This window comes from Chiloscyllium punctatum, chromosome 32, assembly GCF_047496795.1.
Source record: "Chiloscyllium punctatum isolate Juve2018m chromosome 32, sChiPun1.3, whole genome shotgun sequence".
Classification (NCBI taxonomy): domain Eukaryota; kingdom Metazoa; phylum Chordata; class Chondrichthyes; order Orectolobiformes; family Hemiscylliidae; genus Chiloscyllium; species Chiloscyllium punctatum.
In genome coordinates, this window is record NC_092770.1 from 56,071,895 (window position 1) to 56,092,963 (window position 21,069).

Below are 21,069 nucleotides of genomic sequence, written 5' to 3' on the forward strand. Positions count from 1 at the left end.
ATTAGTAAGGTTAGATCTCATGGAATACAGGGAGAACTAGACATTTGGATACAGAACTGGCTCAAAGGTAGAAGACAGAGGGTGGTGGTGGAGGGTTGCTTTTCAGACTGGAGGCCTGTGGCCAGTGGAGTGCCACAAGGATCGGTGCTGGGTCCATTACTTTTTGTCATTTACGTAAATGATTTGGATGCGAGCATAAGAGGTACAGTTCGTAAGTTTGCAGATGACACCAAAACTGGAGGTGTAGTGGACAGTGAAGAGGGTTACCTCAGATTACAACAGGTTCTTGATCAGATGGGCTAATGGGCTGAGAAGTGGCGGATGGAGTTTAATTCAGATAAATGCAAGGTGCTGCATTTTGGGAAAGCAAATCTTAGCATGACTTATACACTTAATGGTAAGGTCCTAGGGAGTGTTGCTGAACAAAGAGACCTTGGAGTGCAGGTTCATAGCTCCTTGAAAGTGGAGTCGCAGGTAGATAGGATAGTGAAGAAGGCGTTTGGTATGCTTTCCTTTCTTGGTCAGAGTATTGAGTACAGGAGTTGGGAGGTCATATTGCGACTGTACAGGACATTGGTTAGGCCACTGTTGGAATATTGTGTGCAATTCTGGTCTCCTTCCTATCGGAAAGATGTTGTGACACTTGAAAGGGTTCGGAAAAGATTTACAAGGATGTTGCCAGGGCTGGAGGATTTGAGTGTCGGAGGCTGAGGGGTGACCTTATAGAGGTTTACAAAATCATGAGGGGCATGGATAGGATAAATAAACAAAGTCTTCTCCCTGGGGGCGGGGAGTCCAGAAATAGAGGGCATAGGTTTAAGGTGAGAGGGGAAAGATATTAAAGAGACCTAAGGGGCAACCTTTTCACGCAGAGGGTGGTACGTGTATGGAATGAGCTGCCAGAGGAAGTGGTGGAGGCTGGTACAATTGCAACATTTAAGAGGCATTTGGATGGGTATGTGAATAGGAAGGGTTTGGAGGGATCCGGGCCAGGTGCTGGCAGGTGGAACTAGATTGGATTGGGATTTCTGGTCGGCATGGATGGGTTGTTTCCATGCTGTACGTCTCTATGACTCTATGACAAGTTCTAAGGCAATTACAAAGGATTCCTTTGCATTATGTATTTAGTTGTAAAGTACAAAGACAAGAAAGCTGTGCTAAGCCTTTACAAAGTATTTGCTTGGCCTGAGCAGAACTTTCAAAAGTACAAAGACAATGGTATTAGGGATGAGGAATATCAGTCCTGTCATAACTTCAGTTCAGTAATGATGTATGTTTGAAGAGCCAGTGCAGACACAGTGGGCCGAACGGCCTCCTTCCGCACCTTAACCCCTGTAATTTGTGTGGAGTGACTGGAAATGTAGGATTGTTTTACTCAGAACAAAGAAGGTTAAGGGAAAGTTTAATTGAAGAATGAGAAATTTAGAAGAGTTTTAATCAGGTAACTAAGCAGAAAGTGGCAGAAGGACTGGGTCACGAGGATCAAAGGGACTGCCAAAGAACCGAGATCAGATGATGAAAATGTTTTCAGGCAGTGAGTGTAAGATCTGGAATGTACTGCTTGAAAGTATAGGTGCGAACTGACTCAATAGCAACTCCCAAAAAAGAATGGCAGAGGAAGGATTTGCTGGGTTATGGGGCAGGCTTAATTTGGTGTCGCTATCCCCTCCACTGCACTGGGTAACTCTCTCCCCTCCACCGCACTGGGGAATGTGTTCTCCCCCGACCCCACTGCGCTGGGTAACTCCCTCCCCTCCACCGCACTGGGGAATGTGTTCTCCCCCGACCCCACTGCACTGGGTAACTCTCTCCCCTCCACCGCACTGGGGAATGTGCTCTCCCATGACCCCACTGCACTGGGTAACTCCCTCCCCTCCACCGCACTGGGGAATGTGCTCTCCCCCGACCCCACTGCACTGGGTAACTCCCTCCCCTCCACCGCACTGGGGAATGTGCTCTCCCACGACCCCAAAGCATTGGGGAATGTGCTCTCCCCTGACCCCACTGCACTGGGTAACTCCCTCCCCTCCACGGCACTGGGGAATGTGCTCTTTCCCAACCCCAAAGCACTGGGGAATGTACTCTCCCCTGACCCCACTGCACTGGGGAATGTGCTCTCCCCCGATTCCACTGCACTGGGGAATGTGCTCTCCCCCGACCCCACTGCACTGGGTAACTCCCTCCCCTCCACCGCACTGGGGAATGTGCTCTTTCCCAACCCCAAAGCACTGGGGAATGTACTCTCCCCTGACCCCACTGCACTGGGGAATGTGCTCTCCCCCAACCCCACTGCACTGGGGAATGTGCTCTCCCCCGACCCCACTGCACTGGGTAACTCCCTCCCCTCCACCGCACTGGGGAATGTGCTCTTTCCCAACCCCAAAGCACTGGGGAATGTACTCTCCCCTGACCCCACTGCACTGGGAAATGTGCTCTCCCCCGACCCCACTGCACTGGGTAACTCCCTCCCCTCCACCGCACTGGGGAATGTGCTCTTTCCCAACCCCAAAGCACTGGGGAATGTACTCTCCCCTGACCCCACTGCACTGGGAAATGTGCTCTCCCCCGACCCCACTGCACTGGGTAACTCCCTCCCCTCCACTGCACTGGGGAATGTGCTCTGTGCTCTGCCCCGACCCTATTGCACTGGGAAATGCTCTCATCTCCACTTTACTGGGTGGCGTGTGCTCCACCCCCCTCTTCCCCGCCCCCCCCCCTCCCCCTGCCACATTGAGTAACTCCTCCCTGCCCTTCACTCTAAATGCTTTCAACATTCCCCTCTGCAGCGCTGGGTAAGTCCTTCCCCTCCACAGCACGGGATAACACACTCCCCTGCAATACCCTGAATAACTCCAACTTCTCTACTGCACTGGGTAACTTGCCCACACCCTTCCACTGCACTAGGTAGCTCCCTTCCTTTACTACATTGGTTATCACGCTCCCATCCACAGCACTAAGTAACGTACTTGCCCTCATCGCACTGGGTAAATCACCCTCCCCTTCACTGTACAATGATGTGGAGATGCCAGTGTTGGACTGGGGTGTACAAAGTTAAAAATCACACAACACCAGGTTACAGTCCAACAGGTTTATGTGGAAGCACTAGCTTTCGGAGCACTGCTCCTTCATCAGGTCGCTAGTGAGGTAAGATCATAGGATACTGTATTTATAGCAAGAGAACATAGTGTCATACAACTGATGTGATACATTGAGCAAATCTAGATTTCTGTTAAGTCTTTCATCTTTTGGAATGGGTTACAGGTTTCGGTTCATTAATATGTAAATCCTTGAACTTCTTTCAAGTCGCTGTACTGTGTAACACATCACTCTGCACTGCACTAGGTAACTGTCTTTATCATAGAATCCCAACAATGTGGAAGCAGGCCATTCAGCCCAACATGTCCATACCAACCCCGCCAAAGAGCATCCCACCCAGACCCAGCGCCAGCCCCCTATCCTATCCCTGTAACCCTGCAACTCTCATGGCCAATCCACGTAGCCTGCACATCTCTAGACACTGAGCAATTTAGTATGGCCAAACTATCTAACCTGCACATCTTTGGACTGTAGGAGGGAACCGGAACACCTGGAGGAAACCCACGCAGAAACAGGAAGGATGTGCAGACAGTCACCCAAGGGTGAAAGCAAATCTGGGTCCCTAGTGGTGTAAGGCAGTAGTGCTAACCACTGAGCCACTACACCACACTGTACTGAATAATTCTCTTCCCTGCGCTCTAATAGGTAACTCTCTTCCTCTCCAATGCACTGTGTACCTCCCTGCTGTGCACAGCACTTAGAAATCCCATTCCTCCACAGCACTGTGTAACTGCCCTCAGGATTATGGTGGAATGATAGAGTCAAGGTGCTGGAGCTGCCTAACAGTGGTGACGTGCAGTATATCTTTATCCCTTGATTATGTTTGTTGATTGGGTGTCAGTGATATTGTATTGACAAGACTTCTACTGAACCCCAAATCAGACTGCATTCAAACCAGCATGTGACATAGTTAAACAGGTTGTAATGTTCCCTTCTCTCTGTGTTATTTTGCTTGTCATGGGTTCTTGCTTTTGCTCCCCACCACCCCCCGACTAAACATCATCTTTCCTTACTGACAGCGACCAAGTCTCTTTGAGGATGAGTATCCTGACCAACAGCCTTACAGCAGACCAGGAGAGATCTCACAACACAGTGCTGGGCCTCAGTGGAAACAGGTAAATATCTGTTTATGACTGTATTGCAGAGCCTATATATACCATTCTGAGTTTAATAGTGCAGTGGTGCTATTGCTCACCCTCAGACCATTGGGTCATCTCTGGGTGGACAGGATGTTTCCAAGCATTTTGCTGGCAAGCTGACTGGCAAAGGCTCCATTTTGATGAGGTACATAATAATGAGAGTGCAAGCATTTCATCTGAATATAAAACAATGCATGAACAAGAAACAGGTAAACAGAGGAGTGTACTGGTGTAGGAGAAAATCCCCTTCCCTGTCCACCCATAGCATGGCCACAAAGAGCATAAGGAGCCATGTCTGCCTAAGCTACAACAGAAACTACCCAGAGTACCTCAGCCTTGACCAAACAGGCTAACTAAGACACAAGGCAGCAAACAGGAGATGACTCAAGCCCCTTTCAGACTGAGGAATACACTTCCTGAGACAGCCTGACAATAGACTTCCTAGCGCTCAATAAGCACAACTGCTCCCAAAGCCCTAAGGGCAGCCTCATTCCTCACACATACTGGAATCCACAAAGGGTGCTCAGACTGAAAGGCAACAAGGTACCTCACTTGTGGACGAACCACAATGGACACCCGTTGATGCCTGGATGAGAGACATTAACACCTACTCTCACACAGAGGATCGGAATCTCCTGACTCAATCATAGACTGATTGCTGCTACCTGATGGTTGATTGTCCTCCCATTGATTGTGTGTTACTCAACTGTTCTTTAATTCACACCACATCACTGTACCCCAATAAAAACTGCCTGTGCCCACTGCTTGGGGAAGAGACCCCTTGATCTGCCTGTACAGACTGTCAGTTCTGTGTCAGCCTAGTCCATTTCTCTTCCAGCAATATCCAGCTTGTCAATTTCACCTGGTCCTCGTTTGTGGTCTTCTGATTCATTGGGCTGAATTTCTCCGATCAATCGGCCCAATCAGAGACAGGACCTTCAGCCCAATCAGTTCATGTTGGGACTTGGGCTTCACATGAGCCTTCTGCCACCTTTCTCTTGGTTCTTGTCTAATGCGACCATTATAATCCTGTGTTCCCTTCACTCTCATTTACTTGTCCAGCTTCCTTTTAAATACATCGATGCAATTCAATTCAACCAGTCCTTGGTGGAATGACTTCCACATTCTTTGGGAAGAGACATTCCTTCAGAATTGCCGAACGGATTTCTTGGTAGTTATCTTATACTAATGGCTCCTCATCGTACTGTTCCCCACAAGATGAAATACTCTCTCTGTATCCACTCCATCAAAACCTTTTGTCAATTTAAAGCAGTGTGTTAACTCCTTAACCTGAGCCTTCCATTTTCAAATCAGGAGAGACCAGATTGTCAGTATTTTTCAAATATTTCTGGATTATCCTTGTTAATCTTTGAATCATAGAATCGCTACAGTGACGAAACAGGGCATTTGGCCCAGCAAGTCCACATGGATCCTCTGAAGAGTATCCCACCCAGACCAATTCCCTTACGCTATCCTACCACTCCGCATTTCCCCTGACTAATGCACCTAACCTACACACCCCTGAACACTATGGGGTAATTTAGCACGGCCAATTCACCTCACCTACGCATCTTTGGATTGTGGGAGGAAACCGGAGCACTGAGAGAAAACCCACACAGACACAGGGAGAATGTGCAAACTCCACACAGTCAGTCACCGAGGCTGGAATCCCTGATGATGTGAGGCGGCAGTGCTAACCACTGAGCCACGGTGCTGCCCCTTTCTCTACACCCTCTCCAGTGCCTTGATGTCCTTTTATATAACAAGGCAGCCAGAACTATCACAGTACTCTGAGTTAGCTGAGCAGCGTGCAGTATTGCTTTAGCAGAACTTTGTCCCTGTACAATGAAAGCTTACTGCTTGCTTTGTGCCTTCCTTATGATCTTCTTGATCAGTGGCATGGCATTAGGTATTTGGCATATTTGTACTCAGAAATCACTTTCTTCCTTCAACGCAACCAGATGCACAGCCCAGGTATCACATGACCTCACTATTCTGTCCACCATATTACATCACCTGACATTTGTCTGTGTTGAACTTCTTTTGGAAATTGTTGACGTTGTGTGAATAAGGCAAAAGTGAGGACCGCAGGTGCTGGAGATCAGAGTTTAGATTAGAGTGGTTCTGGAAAAGCACAGCAGGTCAGGCAACATCTGAGGAGCAGGGAAATTGACATCTCGGCAAAAGCCCTTCATCGGGAATGAGGCAGGGAGCAGTATTGAGTACAACCCCCAATTTGGTGTCATTTGCAAACTTAGTCATTGGGTTTTTGATTGCTACAAATCAGCCTTTCTTTCAAAAGTTGGGTCTTCAATGTACTTCATATCATAATAAATCTGTGCTTTCATTAGGTTTCAGGCAGAGTTGCTGCATGACAATACTTTCCGAATTTGACAGAGTTGCATTATATCTGCCTTGTGAGTGTTTGATGGGGACAGTGCAGAGAGATATTTACTCTGTATCTAACCTCATGCTGTTCCTGACCTGGAAGAGTGTTTAACAGTGACAATGTTAAGGGATTCTGGGTGAAAAAATAAAGTGTTAACTTTCTGAGGACTGACATCCTGGAACGGAGGAAATGACCAATAATTGTACTGAAAAGCTGTGATTGTCTGGATTTGTAATTTCTATTCTACAAGCGGTAATGTTTTCTTTCTCTCCCTGTATTTCCAAATCAAGCGAAGAGATGTGCTGCCATTGCGAGCTTGTCCCAAGACAGTAATAATGCTTCCTTGGCCTCTTCCTGGGTCATCTCATTACACACAGGTGACATCACAGTATGGTGTTGCAAGCTTCATGTGTGTAACTCTGGCTGATGTTGGTGATTTCTGACCCCAGTTCACGTCTCCTCTTAACACAATCTTCTATCCACCAGGCTTGGTTTAGGCTTCATTCAGGCATTAATCAGCACTGAGTCAAGTCTCAGAAGGTGGAATATTAACACCAATAACTCCATTCTAATCGGTTCTGTCACAGCTAATCTCTGTGTTTTGTGTCAACAGAGTGATGCATAATAGACATGGACTCCATTCAGCTTTATGATGAGCTTTACCCTGTGCTGTACCTGTCCTGGGATTGTTTGACGAGGATAGTGTCAAGTTGCAGTTTAGAAGTGTAGAGAGAGCTAAGAGTAGAGGGAACTTTATTTTCCGTTTAAAAGAGTGGAGGAAACTTTACTTTCAGCGCAAAAGAGTAGCGGGTGATTTACCCTGTGTCTATCCCCAAGGGGTCCTTTATCCTGGGAAAGTTTGATGGGATGTCTGTGGAAAGAGTGCCAATCCTCTACATATGAAGCCATTGCAATCATAAACCGAGTCGCTCTCCACAAACGCTTTGCAATGTTTGAGGAAGCAATGTCTGGTTAAGTTCCACTGAGCTGTTAGCTGTAGTGCCACAAAATGAAAGTATATCTGATTCTTTCAAAGCTCCCTACATTGTATTCCTAAATTATTCCTGCCCCTCATATCCTGACATGCCTGTTGTGGGAGTCATGTATCACACTCACTGTTGTGTTGTGGGAGTTGTGTATCACACTCACTGTTGTGTTGTGGGAGTTGTGTATCACACTCACTGTTGTGCTGTGGGAGTTGTGTATCACACTCACTGTTGTGTTGTGGGAGTTGTGTATCACACTCACTGTTGTGTTGTGGGAGTTGTGTATCACACACACTGTTGTGCTGTGGGAGTTGTGTATCACACTCACTGTTGTGCTGTGGGAGTTGTGTATCACACTCACTGTTGTGCTGTGGGAGTTGTGTATCACACTCACTGTTGTGCTGTTTATTTGAGTTCCTATTTGGTTGATCCTGCCTGTTATATAGCCTCACAACTTATCCTCCTGCTATTGAGTAACACTTCCTCAGGTTTCAAAATGTTTTTGCTTTCTACTCCCCTTTTCTAAGTGGCCTTCTGTCAAGTACTAAGGGCATAACTTCTACATCTAAACATCCTTGCAACACATTCTGCTGTGCGCTGTACATATGTAGAACCTGACACTGCGATACACATGGGCCATACAGGAGCTGACACAGATTGACAACACAGCCACTGTCACTGAGACAGACACAGACTGTACAGGAGCTGTCACTGAGACACATACAGACTGTACAGGAGCTGTCACTGAGACACATACAGACCAGACCGTACAGGAGCTGTCACTGAGACACATACAGACTGTACAGGAGCTGTCACTGAGACACATACAGACTGTACAGGAGCTGTCACTGAGACACGTACAGACCGTACAGGAGCTGTCACTGAGACACATACAGACTGTACAGGAGCTGTCACTGAGACACATACAGACCGTACAGGAGCTGTCACTGAGACACATACAGACCGTACAGGAGCTGTCACTGAGACACATACAGACCGTACAGGAGCTGTCACTGAGACACATACAGACCGTACAGGAGCTGTCACTGAGACACATACAGACCGTACAGGAGCTGTCACTGAGACACATACAGACCGTACAGGAGCTGTCACTGAGACACATACAGACCGTACAGGAGCTGTCACTGAGACACATACAGACCGTACAGGAGCTGTCACTGAGACACATACAGACTGTACAGGAGCTGTCACTGAGACACATACAGACCGTACAGGAGCTGTCACTGAGACACATACAGACTGTACAGGAGCTGTCACTGAGACACATACAGACCGTACAGGAGCTGTCACTGAGACACATACAGACTGTACAGGAGCTGTCACTGAGACACATACAGACCGTACAGGAGCTGTCACTGAGACACATACAGACTGTACAGGAGCTGTCACTGAGACACATACAGACTGTACAGGAGCTGTCACTGAGACACATACAGACTGTACAGGAGCTGTCACTGAGACACATACAGACTGTACAGGAGCTGTCACTGAGACACATACAGACCGGACAGGAGCTGTCACTGAGACACACACATACAGGTAGTGCAGGAGCTGAGCCACCCAGCTTAATTCTTGTATATTGTGCTACAACCTGAAAAATAATCATTCCTTGTTATTTGTTGTTTTCTGTCCTTAATCAATGTTTTAGCTAAGCTGTCACTGACTGTCATATTCCTTTTTCTGTGGTAATGTTGAACAGTGCTTAAAATCCATCTCAGTTTTGTCCTCAGCATTCCCTTCAGCGAGCTTCTCTGTTATTTCATTAAACAATTTTTTTTTGATTAGTTGAGCATGATCTGCCTTTTATAAATTTGCTTTGTCCCTCCTTCATTAACTAAAATCTCCTGGTGCCTGTTGTTTTTTTATTCTCCAGCTGAATGGTACATTCCTGGTAGCTCAGAAAGTTCAGAGCAAGGATATCTACTATCTTCACTGGGACCTCCTTTAGTAACCTAGGATGAAGTCATTGAGAACTAGCCAGGCTAGTTCTCCTCCCTCCCAAATAAGACAGTTACGTACAAATTCAGAGTGAAGTGAATTGTTCTCTTTCACATGCACTGCAGCTGACACTGAGAAACACCAGCTATTACAGTCACAGGGTTGGCAAGTTGTGATCACTAACATGATTGATACGTTTTGTGAATTCACAGGACTAACATTTGATTTTGCTTCTGAATTTTATTGTGGTTGCTGGTGGGCATGGGATTGGAGTGCGTCAATGATTGCTAAATAGGATCCATTCTACAGATTTTTGAGAAAATTTGTAGTTCAGGTTGATTATAAGTCTGTAAGTTAGCTCACTGAGCTGGAAGGTTTGTTTTCAGACATTTTGTCACCGTGACTAGGTAACATCATCAGTGAGAGTCTCCGGTGAAGAGGGGGTGGTATGTCCCGCCCCTCTATTTATAGGTCTTGGTTTCTTCAGGTGGGTGATGTCATTTCCAGTTTTTTTTCCTTTTTGATGGAGTTCCGGTTGGAATGCCATGCCGCTAAGAATTTTCGTGCATGTCTTTGTTTCATCTGTCTGAGGAGGTGTGTGTTGTCCCAGTCAAAGTGGTGTCCTGCTTTGTCTGTATGTATGGAAACTAGTGATAGTGGGTTGTGTCTTTTGGTGGCTAATGGTGACGAAATGTCTGAAAATAAAACTTTCATCTCAGCTAGCTAATTTACAGACTTAGGGGTCTATTCTTGCATTCAATATAAATTCTTCGCAAACGTTTCAAATCAATGTCATGATTGGTTCAACGGTTCCCTGCTTTTTTTTACAAGCAACCCTCAAATCTCCAAGATAAACTTTGGAGGTTGCCAGAAAGCTTGTTGAGAATGGAACTGTCCTTTGCAAACAGCCCCAGGTCTGCAGCAACTGCTTCCTAACAAGACTAGAGAACAAGAGACTTTGAATTTGCAGTGCTATCCAGGAGAGACTCGTACTTAAACAGCACCGATTAAAATTTCGCAAAGTGCTTCATACTCAATGGGATCGTTTTGAAAGTGTTGTCAGCATTGTAATGTTGGAAACGTGGAACCAATTTACACTCCAGCAAGTTCTGTCCAACAGCACTAATGATTGTTTTTGTGATTTTGGTTAAGGGATAAATATTAGGCAGGACAATGGGCAGAATACCTGTGTTTTGGACACTGCCTTTTATGATCCTCTGAGAGGACAGGCAGGTGTCTGGTTCATGTCTCCAGAGAAACACAGCACCTCTGACAGTGCCACATTCTCTCAGCCTGGATTTTGGGATCTCTGGATTGGGAATTGAACCCACACCCAGATGTGAGGCAACTATCAACTCCATCAGGCAGACACATAGAAAACAGGAGGGAGTGTGTGAGAGAATGTGACAATGGTTGAAGGGATGGGGACCTAATGTGATCTAAATAGCAAGGGGGTACTGGGGTAGTCATTGAAAAGGACTTTGAGGTGTGCCTGAACATGACTCCAGTAACAAAATCTCTCCTTTTAGCAATCGTTGAAGAAGAAGGAGTTCCCCTCACAGTTTGGAGGCAGTGACGTTTGCTATTTTTGTGGCAAGCGAGTTTATGTGATGGAGCGTCTGAGTGCTGAAGGGAAGTTCTTTCACCGTGGCTGCTTCAAATGTGCGCACTGTGGCGTAACACTTCGACTTGCCAGTTACGCCTATAATCCAGAAAATGGTAAGCTCATATCCACATACTCACTATGCATGAAAACCCATCCATCCAAACAGCACTCCACAACCAAATCACTGTTTGAAATTCACTCCATCCGTATCAAACCTAACCCCATTCCCCGCCCCATCTTAAACATACCTCATTAGAACCACACCCTAAGACCAGCACATCAAAAAGCCCCCAGCCTAAACCCCCCTCCCTGTCAAACCCCCTCAGTCGAAACTCTCACCATCAAACACCCCCATCCCAAACTCTCACCATCAAACACCCCCATCAAACCCCCCATCCCAAACTCTCACCATCAAACCCCCTCGGCCTAAACTCTCACCATCAAACCCCCCCATCAAACCCCCCATCCTAAACTCACCCCGTCAAACCCCCCCATCCTAAACTCTCACCATCCTAAACTCACCCCATCAAACTCCCCCATTCCAAACTCACACCATCAAACTCCCTCAGCCGAAACTCAACCCATCAAAACCCCATCCCAAACCCCCCATCCCAAACTCACACCATCAAACCCCCCAGCCTAAACCCACCCGTCAAACCCCCCGTCCTAAACTCACCCCATCAAACCCTCTATTCTAAACACACCCCATCAAAAACCCCCATCAAATCCCCCCAGCCTAAACTCACCCCATCAAACCCCCCCATCCTAAACCCCCATCAAAACCCCCCAGCCTAAACTCACCCCATCAAACCCCCCCATCCTAAACCCCCATCAAAACCCCCCAGCCTAAACTCACCCCATCAAACCCTCCATTCTAAACTCACCCCGTCACACCCCACCATCCTAAACTCACCTAATCAAAACCCCCCCATCAAACCTCCCCATCCTAAACTCACCCCATCAAACCACCCCATTCTAAACTCACCCCATCAGACCCCCCCAGCCTAAACTCACCCCATCAAACCCCTCCATCCTAAACACCCCCGTCCTAAACTCACCCCATCAAAACCCCCCCAGCCTAAACTCTCACCATCCAACACCCCAATTCTAAACTCACCCCATCAAAACCCCCCCAGCCTAAACTCACCCCATCAAACCCCCCCATCCTAAACTCTCACCATCAAACACCCCGTCCTAAACTCACCTCATCAAACCCGCTCATTCCAAACCCCCCATCCTAAACTCATCCTGTCGCACCCCGCAAACCCAAACCCCCCCACCCTAAACTCACCCCGTCAAACCCCCCATCCTAAACTCACACCGCCCCACCCCCCAAGCCCAAACCCCCCCCACCCTAAATTCACCCCATCAAACCCCCTCATTCTAAACTCACCCCATCAAACCCCCCCACCCTAAACTCACCCCGTCAAACCCCCCATCCTAAACTCACACCGCCCCACCCCCCAAGCCCAAACCCCCCCCCACCCTAAACTCACCCCGTCAAACCCCCCATCCTAAACTCACCCCGTCGCACCCCCCATCAGACCCCCCCACCCTAAACGCATCCCGTCAACCCCCCCAGCCTAAATGCCCCCAGCCTAAACTCACCCCATCAAACCGCCCTAGCCTAAACTCACCTCATCAAAAGCCCCCATCAAACCCCCCCAGCCTCAACTCTCACCATCAAACACCCCCATCCTAAACTCACCCCATCAAACCCCCCCACCCTAAATTCACCCCATCAAACCCCCTCATTCTAAACTCACCCCATCAAACCCCCCCACCCTAAACTCACCCCGTCAAACCCCCCATCCTAAACTCACCCCGTCGCACCCCCCCAGCCTAAGCCCCCCATCAGACCCCCCCAGCCTAAACGCCCCCCCACCTTAAACTCACCCCGTCAACACCCCCCTGCTTAAACGCCCCTCCACCCTAAACTCACCCCGTCACACACCCCCAGCCTAAAACCCCCCAGCCTAAACGCCCCCCCACCTTAAACTCACCCCGTCAACACCCCCCTACTTAAACGCCCCTCCACCCTAAACTCACCCCGTCACACACCCCCAGCCTAAAACCCCCCATCCTAAACTCACCCCATCAAACCCCTCCATCCTAAACCCACCCCGCCAACTCCCCCATCCTAAACTCACCCCGTCAACACCCCCAACCTAAAACCCCCCATCCTAAACTCTCCCCGCCAACTCCCCCATCCTAAACTCTCCCCGCCAACCCCCCCATCCTAAACTCACCCCATCAAACCCACCCCATCCTAAACTCACCCCGTCAAACCCCCCAGCCTAAACTCACCCCGTCAAACCCCCCAGCCTAAACCCACCCCATCAAACCCCTCCATCCAAAACCCATCCCGCCAACCCCCCCAGCCTAAACCCACCCCATCAAACCCCCCCATCCTAAACTCACCCCATCAAACCCCCCTTTCCTAAACTCACCCCGTCAACCCCCTCAACCTAAACCCCCCACCCTAAACTCACCCCGTTAAACCCCCCCATCCTAAATTCACCCTGTCAACACCCCCAGCCTAAAACCCCCCCATCCTAAACCCACCCCATCAATGCCCCCCATCCTAAACCCACCCCATCAATGCCCCCCATCCTAAACTCACCCTGTCAACCTCCCCAAGCCTAAAAACCCCATACAAAACTCACCCCATCAAACCCACCCCATCCTAAACTGACCCCATCAAACCCTCCATCCTAAACCCACCCCGCCAACCCACCCAGCCTAAACCCACCCCATCAAACCCCTCCATCCAAAACCCATCCTGCCAAACCCCAAGCCTAAACCCACCCCATCAAACCCCCCCATCCTAAACCCACCCCATCAAACCCCCCCATCCTAAACTCACCCCATCAAACGCCCCCATCCTAAACTCACCCCATCAAACCCCTCCATCCAAAACCCATCCTGCCAAACCCCCAGCCTAAACCCACCCCATCAAACCCCCCCATCCTAAACCCACCCCATCAAACCCCCCCATCCTAAACTCACCCCATCAAACCCCCCCATCCTAAACTCACCCCATCAAACCCCCCCATCCTAAACCCACCCCATCAAACCCCTCCATCCAAAACCCATCCTGCCAACCCCCCCAGCCTAAACTCACCCCGTCAAAACCCCCATCCTAAACCCACCCCATCAAATCCCCCATCCTAAACTCACCCTGTCAACCCCCCCAGCCTAAAAACCCCATGCAAAACTCACCCTATCAAACCCCTCCATCCTAAACTCACCCTGTCAACCTCCCCAAGTCTAAAAACCCCATACAAACCTCACCCCATCAAACCCTCCATCCTAAACCCATCCTGTCAAATCCCCCCATCCTAAACCCACCCCATCAACGCCCCCAGCCTAAACCCACCCCATCAACTCCCCCCATCCTAAACTCACCCTGTCAACACCCCCAGCCTAAAAACCCCATACAAAACTCACCCCATCAAACGGCCCCATCTTCAACCCACCCAGCCTAAACCCACCCCATCAAACCCCTCCATCCAAAACCCATCCTGCCAAACCCCCAGCCTAAACCCACCCCATCAAACCCCCCCATCCTAAACTCACCCTGTCAAACTCCCCCATCCTAAACGCACCCCGTCAAAACCCACCCCATCCTAACCTCACCCCGTTAAACCCCCCCCGATCTAAACCCACCCCATCAAACCCCCCCATCCTAAACTCACCCCGTCAACCCCTCCAGCCTAAACCTCCCCACCCTAAACTCACCCCATCAAACCTCCCCATCCTAAACTCACCCTGTCAAAACCCACCCCATCCGAAACTCACCCTGTCAAACCCCCCCATCGTAAACCCAATCCATCAACCCCCCAGCCTAAACCCACCCCATCAAATCCCCCCATCCTAAACTCACCCTATCAACCCCCCCAGCCTAAAAACCCCATACAAAACTCACCCCATCAAACCCCCCCCCAGTCTAAACCCACCCCATCACACTCCTATCCTAAATCCACCCTATCAAACCCCATCCTAAACTTACCCCATCAAACCCCCACTATTCTGAACTCACCCCATCAAAACCCTCCATTTTAAACCCACTCCATCACAACCCCCATCCCGTCAACCCGCCCCCCATCCTAAACCCATCCCATCAAATCACCTTTTATTTGATTGATGTTTCCTATTCCTGTGCAATAAATGTTTCCCAATCAATACCTTCCCAGTTACTCTACCATTGGTGATGCTTCTTACTACAGGCTGATGGTTTTGCAGTTACTCTGTTGTTGTTACAGTGCAGTGAATATTTCCTGGTTCTTCTGCTATAACTGTTTCAGGATGCCATATGGGTGAGTGTTCATGGTCACTCTCTGGTGAATTCTTGCTCTTGTTTAACCAAAGCTGTTATTTTGCAGGAAAATTCTACTGTAAGCCTCATTATCGACTGGCAGGGAGGGAGGCAAGAAAAAGATCAGCAACTCCTCCAGCACAAGCCCAGGTATCATCTACATTAGGGAGCTTGGTGGTGTACAAGGGGGAAAGGGTTTGGGGTGAGTGGGTTCATCCACAAAGTTTCAAACATTGAGGCAGCATTCTTTTATACAGATATAAAAGCATCATTTTTTAAACACTTAGATTTTTAAGTTTTGTATTCATGCCATGTGGGTTTTTCTTTGTGTGTGAAGGCTTTAATGACTAACTTCTAGGTATTTCTGCAGCCATTGTGATTTATTTTCAAACAACTTGCTTTAGAGGTAGTTCTCTGTATGTTCTATGCATACACAAATGAGCAAGGTAACCAATTGGATATCAGGGTTTCTGGGAGAGATTTCTGGACTTGGTTCTTTTTTAGTATTAGGAGAAGCACCCAGAATTTGAAATACCGTTGTTTTTAATTTTAGTTTCAGTTTGGAGCAGTTCTGCAAAGGTCCTTGGATGAAGATTAAGTGTACATAGAACATAGATAAATACAGCGCAGTACAGGCCCTTTGGCCCTCGATGTTGCGCCAATCCAAGCCCACCTAACCTACGCTAGCCCACTGTCCTCCATATGCCTATCCAATGCCCGTTTAAATGCCCATAAAGAGGGAGAGTCCACCACTGCTACTGGCAGGGCATTCCATGAACTCACGACTCGCTGAGTAAAGAATCTACCCCTAACATCTGTCCTATACCTACCACCCCTTAATTTAAAGCTATGCCCCCTCGTAATAGCTGACTCCATACGTGGCAAAAGGTTCTCATGTAAAATTGGACTTCTGAGAAAGGGAGACGATAGTAAAAATAAGTTATCTTAGAGCAAGGAGTTTAATTTTCTGATTTATGTAAACAATTTAGAGATGGGTATTGAGGGCTGAATCTGCAAATTTGCCACTGCCTAGGTCAAATAATGAATTGTGAAGATGATGCTGAACGACAGCAGAGGGACATTGACATGTTGGCCAAATGGCAGATGATTTCAATGCAGAGAAATGTGAAGTATTGAATTTTGGTAGAACAAACATGGAGAGTAATTATAGACTCAATGGTTCACCTATGAGAGACAGATTCCACAGTAGGTATTGAGAGAGAGATGGGTATATATTTGAAAGTGATGAAGTTCGAGGACTACAAAAATAGGGCTGGAGAGTGGGATTAGCTGGATAGGTCATTCAGGAGCCAGTACAGGCACAATGGGTTAAATGGCCTCTTTCAGTGCTGTAAAAATGTATATTTCTATGATTCCTAATTGTTCCAGACCAGAAGAGTTTACTTGAAGCTGAGAATATTTAACACAGGTATTTGAAAACTCTAGGAAAAAGCCCTCAGATTTTCCTGACTGGGTCTGAAAGTCACAGCTAAATTAAACCTACCCGGGTTTTAGGGATGGGTTTCTCTAGTTTCAGTACTGTACTTGGGTGCTTTCAATATCTTCCCAAAGTTGTTGTATGCAGTCCTGTTCTATACAGTCAGTATGTTCATGGTACTTTCGTGTACAATAAAGTGGCTTCACTGTCCTGTTTCGTGCAGTCAGTAGGTTGTCTCTCAAATTGTTTAGAGTTGGTAAACAGTCCGTATGTTTACTGTCCATCTGTGCAGTCACTATGTTGCCTTTCCTGTTATGTACAGTCATTGTGTCTTCAGCACTGTCAGTGAAGTCAGTTCACTGGCATGTTGTGTGCATTCTGTGTGTTCTGAATCCTGCTGGCTATTCAGTCCATTGTGCCTGTCCTGCCATTGAACACGATCTGGCTGATGAAACACTTCAATGTCTTTTACCCACCCCATCCCTCAGACTCTACGCTGTTGGAATCAGAAATCTCTACTTTAAATATATTTGAAGACTGAGCTTTCACAGCCCTTTGTGGTAGAGAGTTCTGAAGGCTCACAAACCTGCGTAAAAACATTTCTCCTCAGCACTGACTTAGGTAGCAAACCCTTACTTTTAAATTGTGACCCCTGGTTCCAGAAACCCCAACCAGAGGAAACATCTTACCTTCTTATATCTACTATATATTAAGTATTTTGTAAGTTTCAATAAGGTCACCTGTCATTGTTCAAAACTCAAGAGAATGTGGGCCCTGTTTGACTAATTTCTCTTCATTGAACTGTCCTGTCATCCCAAAAACACATCTGGTGAACTTTCCCTCTCTGACAATAGTGTTCTTCCTTGGATAAGGAGACTAAAACTGCACACAGTACTCCAGGTGTGGTCTAACCACTTCCTATACAAGTGAAGCCGGGCTTCAGTACTCCTGTACTCAAATCCTCTTGTGATAAGACCTAATTCCTAATGGCTTGCAGCATTTACATGTCAGCCTTCAGTGACTGACTTATCAACAAGGACGTCTAATACTTTACAACCTTTGTACATCCATTTCTCCTGTCACAGTAGATAACGTTGCATTTTTCCACTTTATGTTCCATCTGCCAAGTTGTTGTCCAATCACGAAGCCTGCCCAAATCCTCCTGAAGTAGTCATCTTCCTCACAGTACTCATTCCTGTTTAGATTAGATTAGATTCCCTACAGTGTGGAAACAGGCCCTTCGGCCCAACAAGTCCACATCGACCCTCTGAAGAGTAACCCACCCAGACCCATTTCCCTCTGACTAATGCACTGAACACTATGGGCAATTTAGCATGGCCAATTCACCTGACCTCCACATCTTTTGGATTCTGGGAGGAAACTGGAGCACCCGGAGGAAACCCACGCAGACACGGGGAGGATGTGCAAACTCCACACAGATAGTCGCCCAAGGCGGGAATTGAACTTGGCACCCTGGTGCAGGTGGGACTTGAACTCGGGTTTCTCGGTCCCGGGGTAGGACAGTACCCTTGTACTGCAAGAAAGCACTTGATCTCCAGTTCCAAATCATTGATATATGTTGTGCACAGCTGAGATCCAAAGCTGCCAACATGAGAAACACCCATTTACTCTGATTGTCTATTTTCTGTCTCTTAGCCAATCATTAATCCACACCAGTACATCACGTTCTTTCCCACGTGCTTTTATTTTTTGAACCAGCCTCCTGTGCAGGACTTTATCTTGTTTATCAATTTTGTAGTTGAGTCTTCGAAAAACTCAAGTTCATCAGACATGATTTTTCATTTGCAAATTTGTAATATATCCAATCAGATCATTGATATCCAAGTGTCCATTCATCCCATCCTTTATAATAAATTGCAGCAGTTTCCCTACTACTGATAAAAGGCTATTAATCTTGGAGTTCCATGTTTGTTTGACTCACTCCTCTCTAAAATAATGGGCTGACATTTGCTACCTTCTAATCAGTAGAAATCACTCCAGAGTCGATAGAATTTTAGAAGATAATCACCAATGCATCAACTACCTCTGTCGCTACCTCCTTCAGCACCATGAGATGTACACAAGCAGGTCCTGGAGATTCATCAACTTTCAACCCCATTAAATTCACCAGTATAATCTTCTTACTAATTTCCTCCAACTCCCCATTCTCACTAGTCACTTGGATCTCTCATTCTGAGAGTTTACTTCTACCTTTTGTCATTAAAGTGGGTTCCCTGTCCTGGTGTGTACGAGTCAGTGATTTCCATTTGTTTCTGTGCACAGTTGGTCTGTCCCCTGTTCTGGTGTGTATAGTTCATCAGTTCTCTATACTGCTATGTACAATCAGTCTGCCTCCTGTGCTGCTTGTACAGTTAGTCTATCTCCTGTACTGCTCATACTGTTGATCTATCCCCTGTACTACCATGTACAGTCAGTCTGCCCCTGTGCTGCTGTGTACTGTTGGTCTATCCCCTGTATTTCTCTGTACAGTCAGTCTCCTGTTCTGCTGCTACAGTCTGTCTATCCCCTGTACTGCTATGTACAGTTGGTTTGTCCCCTGTGTTGCTGTGTACAATTGGTCTTTTCTGTACGGTCCAGTTGATAGTCCATGTTGAATACTCCCTTTTCTCACCTTTTCTTCCATTTGCTTTTTGTTTTGACTAGGAGAAGGTTTCTCCTCCCCCACTGCCAACCATGAACCCGGTTGAAGCGCCGGACTCCAAGATGCACTACACAGACGGAGCTGCAGGTAGATGTTGTGCTCTGCTTGACAACGATTGGATTCCTTGCCCAGTGAAGGGCAACATTGCTAGGCTGTGCATTGAAATGAACCGATGGATTTACGAGGCAGGCAGCTCAACAGATTCCGAAAGCTAAGAAGGGAATCAGCAGGAGAACCTCATACTCCCACTCTCTGTCCTCTACTGTCTCTGGTGTTGTGTGAGGGATTCTGTGAGGAGATTCACAGGCCAGAAGATTAGAATCCCCAGTTCTGTAACTGAGACACAGGCTTGCTGCTGGGGATGAACCTCTGGTTTTCAGTCTCTCTCTGCCTCATTGCTGCTATAAATGTCCTCAGGACTGAGCCCTCATAGTCCCCCCTACCTCGCAGTTCCACCTGATTCACAATCTTTTCCCAAATTCACCCAAATTATGCTTCCCTGATAAACGGAAAACCAACTTTGAGCATTGTCTCTGCTCTGCAACTGTGATAACTGCACAAATAAATCTGCTACCGCCACTTTGCCTGTGCCTGGATATTTTAGCTAGCACCGACTTCCAGCAAGGTTCCACCAGCAGTGTTGCCAGTCTAGATGGTTAACTGGTCCAGATCTTCCAGTATCTGGATAGTCAGAGATTGGGTATACTCCACCCCTTCCCATTTCCCAAAATGTACATTGGGATCCCTCTCAATTTCTGGGGAACTGTTAAGGAAGTTGAAACATCAATTGAGTGAGTACTGGGCATCCAGAAATGTTTATAAAATTCCGGGCTGTCAGAGATATCTGAGGTTGCTGACTCACTGACAGATCATTAGCCAGGGAATGTTAGACCGGTCAGCTCCTGAATCTGTCCAATTTGACTACCCACTGACCCATGCTACTACAGCCACTTACCCCTGACTCACACTCCCCTCTAGCCCACCAACTGTCCAAAGCCCCACACCTACCACTGCCCAGTATCAACTGGCACCAATTCCCTCACTCGCCTACCTCATCACCCTACCCCCTCGCCTACCTCATCACCCTATCCCCTCGTATACCTCATCACCTGACCCCCTCAGCCACCTCATCGCCCAACCTCCTCACCCACCCATCTCGTTACTCAGCCATCTCACTCACCCACCTGCCTGCCTCTTCACCACTTACCCACCCTCAGCACCCACTGACCGCACCTTCTCCCAATGGCTTGTCAAAGACACTGTGGGCCATTTCAATGGTGTTTGCTTCCTTGACTATCACAGCTGGTGCAGTAAAACGTGAATCTGTCTTCCATGGGAGTTTCCTGGGCTCTTTTGTCTCAGATTTCTGAGCTCAGTGAGATCTGCAGGACTGTTCATCGAAAGCATGGCCCAAAAAATATCACAGGTGTGTAATGTTTTGTCTGATCTGGGTTGAACATAGGGGTCTCAGAGTCA

General features: G+C 47.6%; 1 protein-coding gene across 1 annotated transcript in view; it reads left to right on the forward strand.

The window, feature by feature from the left end:
* Positions 1-21,069, forward strand: part of LOC140458192 (protein-methionine sulfoxide oxidase mical3a-like) — a 433,786-nt gene that overhangs the window by 257,634 nt on the left and 155,083 nt on the right. Inside the window, exons 22-26 of the mRNA XM_072552428.1 lie at positions 4,116-4,211; positions 6,915-7,001; positions 11,099-11,288; positions 15,561-15,643; positions 19,596-19,680. Of these exons, the coding sequence (XP_072408529.1) occupies positions 4,116-4,211; positions 6,915-7,001; positions 11,099-11,288; positions 15,561-15,643; positions 19,596-19,680 (541 nt within the window). The remainder of the gene's footprint in view (positions 1-4,115; positions 4,212-6,914; positions 7,002-11,098; positions 11,289-15,560; positions 15,644-19,595; positions 19,681-21,069) is intronic.